Source organism: Microtus ochrogaster, chromosome 2 (assembly GCF_000317375.1).
Source record: "Microtus ochrogaster isolate Prairie Vole_2 chromosome 2, MicOch1.0, whole genome shotgun sequence".
In the NCBI taxonomy this organism is placed as follows: domain Eukaryota; kingdom Metazoa; phylum Chordata; class Mammalia; order Rodentia; family Cricetidae; genus Microtus; species Microtus ochrogaster.
Genome location: NC_022010.1, coordinates 16,495,023 through 16,501,363, shown reverse-complemented (window position 1 = coordinate 16,501,363; position 6,341 = coordinate 16,495,023). Strand labels below are relative to the sequence as shown.

The following is a 6,341-nucleotide window of genomic DNA, read 5'->3' as shown; positions in this document are numbered from 1 at the left end:
TGGAACTAGCTCTGTAGACCAGGCTGGTCTCGAACTCACAGAGATCCGCCTGCCTCTGCCTCCCAAGTGCTGGTATTAAAGGCGTGCGCCACCACCGCCCGGCGAGAAACTGTTCTTAAGAATGGGGAACCCATAACCAGGTGGGAACTACAAGAAGGGAAGCAGACTGGGGAGATGGCTCATCAGGTGCAGGCTCTTGCTGACAAGTCTGACATCTGAATCTGCTCCTTGAGTGCCACATGGAAGGAGAGATCAGTCTGCAGATTTTCCTCTACACACACATAAACACACACACAAATATTTACTAATAGATAAGTAAATATTATAAGACTTTTTTTTAATAAAAGGAGGTCATGCTTTTGTGTTATTCTTTCCAGATAAAATTATGATATCCAAAAGGCAAATCCAAAGATGATTTTATTTAATTCCACATTTGCCATTACTATAACAATATAATTCCATTGTCATCAGAGAACATTGGTTTGGTACCAGAGAGCTACTACTTAGGTGTCTCTTCTAGCTCCAGTGCAGCTCTTGAGGTACATATTATTACCCCTATATTACTGATGAAGAGGCCACGGTCTTCTAATGAAATTCTGCTTCCTGAGAGCCATTCTTACTAAGCACTTGTTCTCAGTCATTGCAGGTCAGTTAGAGATGTCAAAATTGACTCAGGTCTTTGCTTTTTGAAAAAGAAAAGAACAATCATATGGCAGGTGGGTTGAGTGGCCTGCTAATAACCATATGCTGTCACTCCCTGAAACTAGTTCCAATTTCCACCTGCTTCTTCTATGTTCAATTTGGGGGTTCAAGCCATCTAATCTACTGTTGAAGTAACATTGAAATTGTTATTTGAATTGGGGATTCATGTTAGTAAATTTCCGAAGACTTTTTCTTTTTTAATTAGAAAAGCATTTTTATAGCCTCATTGTGTGTGGATTGATTTCAGATGCTGACTTGGGGCGCTGTCTCACCGCAGATGGACGTTACCTATACACCACCAACTCAGCTGGAAGAGGAGTAAGCAAGTTGGGCTCTGGACTGCATGGCACTCTCAGGTCAGTTGTGAGCCTTGCCCTGTGTGACTGTAACTCTCACTCAAGTCTTGAAAGAGACAGCAGCCAGGGTCCTGATTCTACTATAATGACCAAGTAGCAAGTCTGAGCTTACAAACAGACCCTGTCTCCCCAGCTCTTGTTCTATAAGAATACTCCAGCTTTGTTCTTACTTAGGTGCTTGGCTGCCTAGCCAGAAAGTCCTCTTGGGTAGCAGCATTTTTTTTTTGTTTGTTTTTTGTTTTTCGAGACAGGGTTTCTCTGTAGCTTTGGTGCCTGTCCCAGAACTAGCTCTTGTACTTGTAGACCAGGCTGGCCTCTGGTAGCAGCATTTTAAAAAATTATTTTAGTTGCATTATTTTTAATAAAGACTTACTTATTTCAGTTTATGTACATGAATGTTTTTGCCTGTATCTAAGTGTGTGTGTGTGTATAATGCACATGTGTGAGCCTGGTGCTTGTGGAGGTCAGAAGACAGTGTCAAATACCCTGGAATGGTTGTAAGCTGCCATGTGTGTGCTGGGACTTGAACCCAGGTTCTTAGCAAGAAGTACTCTTAACTGTCAAGCCATCTTTCCAGCACAAGATTTTTATTTTTGATATTGTGGGGTTACTGGAGTGAGTTACAGGTAGGTACGAGCTGCCATATGGGTGCTGGGAACTGAGTTTAGGTCCTTTGCAAGGGCAGGAAGCACTCTTAACTGCCAAGCCACAGGCTGGCCTTGAACTCAGTTATCCTTCTGACTCTCCCTACTGGGTGCTGGGATTGAAGGTATGCAGCACCTGACTTTCTTTCTTTTACCTATTCTTTTCTTTTTTGAGATATGGTCTCATTATAGTGCAGGGTGACCTCAAACTGCCTATTTAGCCAAGGTTAACACTAAACTCATGATCACTTCCTGATTTCTCTGCTTACAGCCTCAAGATTTTTTTTTAATGCAGCAATGCCATGACTTCTTGTTGATAAATGGACATGTTTATGGTTAAATAATTTTTTGTATTTGGACTTCACATTAGTTAAAGGTGACTTTCATTTGAGATATAAGTTTTGTGACTTCTGTCTAACTATAGTTGAGATGTTTTTAATTGAGATATATTTAGTCAGATTCTTTCTCTGATTTTTTTTTCTCCATCATTATGGGAAATTAAATGTTTGTTGTAATTTGTTAGTTCTGATGTTAATATAAAACTTGCTCCTTACTGCCTTTAATCCTAGCATTTGGAAGGCAGAGGCAGGCAGATCTCTGTGAGTTCAAGGCCAGCCTGGTCAAAAGCTAGAGAGATAGCCTGTCTCAAAAAAACAAAAACAAAACAAAACAAAAAAAATTGCTCCTTTTCTCTTAGCTATTTTGCCTAGTCATTTAAAAGAATTAGGTCAGAAATGTTTGTATTTGTGTAGACCCATGTAGTCCATGTAGGGCTGTAGATGGAGCCTGTGATTTCACCGTATCTCTTGTCTTCCAGAGGGTTTGTGTACTGCCGCAATGAGGAGCTGGAACCAGGATGGGTGGCATATGGCAGTGGCCACCTCCTCCATCGCCCTGTGTCTTTTGACAATAAACCCCACTCCCTTTTTCAGGTCCTAGACCAGAATACCCTCCAGGTGAGTAGCAGAGTACTATGCTGTCTTGGAAGCAGAAGTAATGTCAGCCAGTACATACAGGCAAAAACACACCCGGCACAGCCCTTGTCTGTTGTTAATCCTTTGGGCTTTTTTTGGTGATTTGACTGAATACGCTTTTTAATTTGTCTTCACATTTATTTGTTCATTATTTCTATTTGAATGAATGTTTTTATTTATACAATTTTATAGCTATTTTTATTTGTATCATTGCATTTAATTATTCATTTTTTGGTGAAGACACTTGTTTCTGAGAGTCCATCTTTTCCTTCCATCCTGTGCATACTAGGGATGGAACTCAGATAGTTAGACCAAGTGGCTTTAGTCACTGGACCAGCTTGCCATCTTGCCCATGGATGTGTCCATATGATTTTTAATTTTTTTTGTTTCAAATTATTATTTGTATGTGTCTGTGTGACTGTACCCTGTGAATGTACAGGTGCCAGTGGAGGCCTAAAGAGGACATCATACCCCTGAGCTGGAGTTGCCCAGCATGGCAGCTGTGTGTGTGTTGTATTCATGCCACAGTCCTCTCTTAGACTAGAGGGGTTGGTTCTCGTCTGCTCTGGGTCCTGAAGCTCAAGCTCAGGTGGTCACATTTGCACTATGCTCTCTGAGCCACCTGCCTGTTGTTGGGGGTCAGCCATGATAAGTTAAGTATGGGCAGATCACCCAAAGGAAGTTCTTTACTTCCAACCATTATCACCTGCCTGAGTAGAACTCTGGCCTTCGATAAATTTAAGTGGAGGCCTGAGTCTCAGTAGTTTACCCTGAGGCAATGCCTGGTTGCGGGAGGAACCTAGCACCACCTGAAAACAGACCATCCAAAGGAAATGCCTACAGTTCCAACTGCTGTAGATGTGACCTTCTCCCAGGTACACACTCACCAGGACACCCCTACACAAATGTCAGCCAACCAGGGGTCCTGAACCTCAGAAACCACTCACCCCCACCTTTACTACTATAAAAACCCAACTCTAGCTGAGCTCGGGGCTCTCCATTTATTCCAATACGTTGGACATGCAGAGGGACCAAATTTGCAAACTTGATTATAATAAATGCTCTTTGCTTTTACATACAGGACTCAGTCTCCTTGTTGACTTTTGCGGGGACTTTGCAGATTTTGGCATAATACCCACCTGCCCAGACTTGTTTTTTAACCTCAGCTGGTCTTAAAGTCCCTGTAGCTGAGGATGGTTCCTGAACCTCCTGCTGGGAGCACAGACGTGTGGCACCACACCAGTCAGCAAGCATGGTTTGCTTTTGTGCTAGTGGCTTTTATTTGGGTTTTTCAGTTCTTCTATTTTTGAATTTTATTTCTTTTTTTTTAAAAAAAATATGGAACGCTTCACGAATTTGCGTGTCATCCTTGCGCAGGGGCCATGCTAATCTCTGTATCGTTCCAATTTTAGTATATGTGCTGCCTAAGCGAGCACTGTTTTTGAATTTTCTTTCTTTGGTTTGCTTGTTTGTTTATTTATTTATTTATTTATTTATTCCCCCTAAGACAGGGTTTCTGTGTAGCCCTGGCTGACCTGGAACTCACTCTGTAGACTTGAACTCAGAGATCCTCCTGCCTCTGCCTCCTGAATGCTGGAATTAAAAGCGCACACCACTGGGCCTGGTTTGGATATTTTTTTAAAACATGGACATCTTTATTGGCTATCATTTCCTCTCATTTTAAGCGCTACTTACTCTCTCAGCAATAATAATGTGCCTGGAACCAGTGTTATCCATTGGTACCAGGGGCTTTCTTTTTCTTTTCTCCTTTTCCCTTCTCCCCTTTCTCTGCTTTTCCTTTTAACTTTCTTGTGCTGTCTTCCCTCATGCCCCCTTCGTATTTATTAAGTCACTTTTAAGTAGGCTCTTAGATGCTTTGGACATAAGTATGTGGTTCCTGGCTGTTAGATATGGCTTATGTTTTGAAATTTATATACTAAGAGAATTTTTCAAGATATTACTTATTTAGAACTTCATGTTGACTCACTTCACCCCATCCCCATGTGTGTGTGTGTGTGTTTCATGGTAGAGTTAGAGTCTTCCTGCTTCAGCTTCTGAATTGCTGGATTAATAGAAGTGTGCCATCATGTGTCGCTTAAAGACACCCCCCCCCACACGCCCCAAAGCAATCTCAAGTAACCCAAGCTGGCCTTGAATTCACTGTGTAGCTGTAGATAACCTTAAATTCCTGACCCTACCTTCAGCTCATTGGTTCTGGGATTATAAGCATGCCTGCTTTTTAAATTTTGTTTTCAATGTTAGAATATACATGCATAGCAGATTCAAAAGATTTAGGAAATATTTTTCTATCAAAATGTAACTTGAATTAAAGTCATTTTCATTTGTTGCTTGATTGTTCATATTTATTTTATGGTCTATTTTATGAACTTTTATGCTCTTACTAATTTTTATATGTTATTCATGGGTATAAATAACAGTTTTGTTCTGATGAGAAACCTAATGAATTTTCCTTTTGGAGTACAAAGTGCCAATGAGCTGTCATGTCAGATTAGAATTTCTTCATCCTATATTAGGTGTGGTGGCTCACACTTTTATTTTATTTTTATTTTTTTATTTTTTTGGTTTTTCGAGACAGGGTTTCTCTGTGGCTTTGGAGCCTATCCTGGAACTAGCTCTTGTAGACCAGGCTGGTCTCAAACTCACAGAGATCCGCCTGCCTCTGCCTCCCAAGTGCTGGGATTAAAGGCGTGCGCCACCACCGCCCGGCCATGGCTCACACTTTTAATCCCAGCACTTGGGCAGAGGCAGGCAAATCTTTTGTGATTTCAAAAGCCAGCCTGGTCTACAGAGTGAGTTACCAGACAATTAGAACTATATAGTGAGACCCTGTTTTGAAAAACAAAACAAGGGCTGTTCAGTCCCTTCCAGTGTCAAATGCTAGGTGTACTTGGTCCAGTGGAGACTGCAGTCCATAGAAGTGGCCAGCATGAGGCTGAAGAGATGGCTCAGAGGTTAAGAGCACTGGCTGCTCTTCCAGAGGTCATGAGTTCAATTCCCAGCAACCATATGGTGGCTCCCAACCATCTATAATGAGATCTGGTGCCCTCTTCTGGCCAGCAGGCACACATGCATACAGAACATTGTATATATAATAAATAAATCTTAAAAACAAGCAAACAAGCCTAGGCAGTTTGGATGCTCACCTTACTAGACCTGGATGGAGGTGGGTGGTCCTTGGACTTCCCACAGGGCAGGGACCCTGATCGATCTTTGGGCTGACGAGGGAGGGGGACTTGATTGGGGGAGGGGGAGGGAAATGAGAGGTGGTGGAGGGGAAGAGACAGAAATCTTTAATAAATAAATAAATAAATAACCAAGCAAACAGAAATCTTTGCATCACTCTAATGAAGGGCCTTCTTTCCTGTCCAGGTGTGCCAGACAGTGCCCATGCCAGCCAGTCCCCTCCCCACAGGCAGTACCATGAGCACTGTGCACCTCTCCTCGGATGGTACTTACTTCTACTGGATCTGGTCTCCTGCCAGTCTGAATGAGAAAACCCCAAAGGGACATTCTGTCTTCATGGACATTTTTGAACTTGTGGTGAGTTTAATTCTCATTTTGTATCATTTCAGAAAAATATATTTTGCTTTTATTTCAGGTTCATATACAAAGAGCCTACAACCTTTTTTTTTTTTTTTTTTTTT

The 6,341-nt window shown here is 41.7% G+C and overlaps 1 protein-coding gene and 1 non-coding gene across 2 annotated transcripts in view; one reads left to right on the top strand and one right to left on the bottom strand.

The window, feature by feature from the left end:
• Positions 1 to 6,341, top strand: part of Hectd4 (HECT domain E3 ubiquitin protein ligase 4) — a 198,724-nt gene that overhangs the window by 59,135 nt on the left and 133,248 nt on the right. The window contains exons 5-7 of the mRNA XM_013349655.2: positions 950 to 1,058; positions 2,520 to 2,658; positions 6,067 to 6,237. Of these exons, the coding sequence (XP_013205109.1) occupies positions 950 to 1,058; positions 2,520 to 2,658; positions 6,067 to 6,237 (419 nt within the window). The remainder of the gene's footprint in view (positions 1 to 949; positions 1,059 to 2,519; positions 2,659 to 6,066; positions 6,238 to 6,341) is intronic.
• LOC113458315 lies at positions 4,009 to 4,112 on the bottom strand. The gene has a single exon (XR_003378704.1). It is a non-coding gene; the product is annotated as a U6 spliceosomal RNA (small nuclear RNA).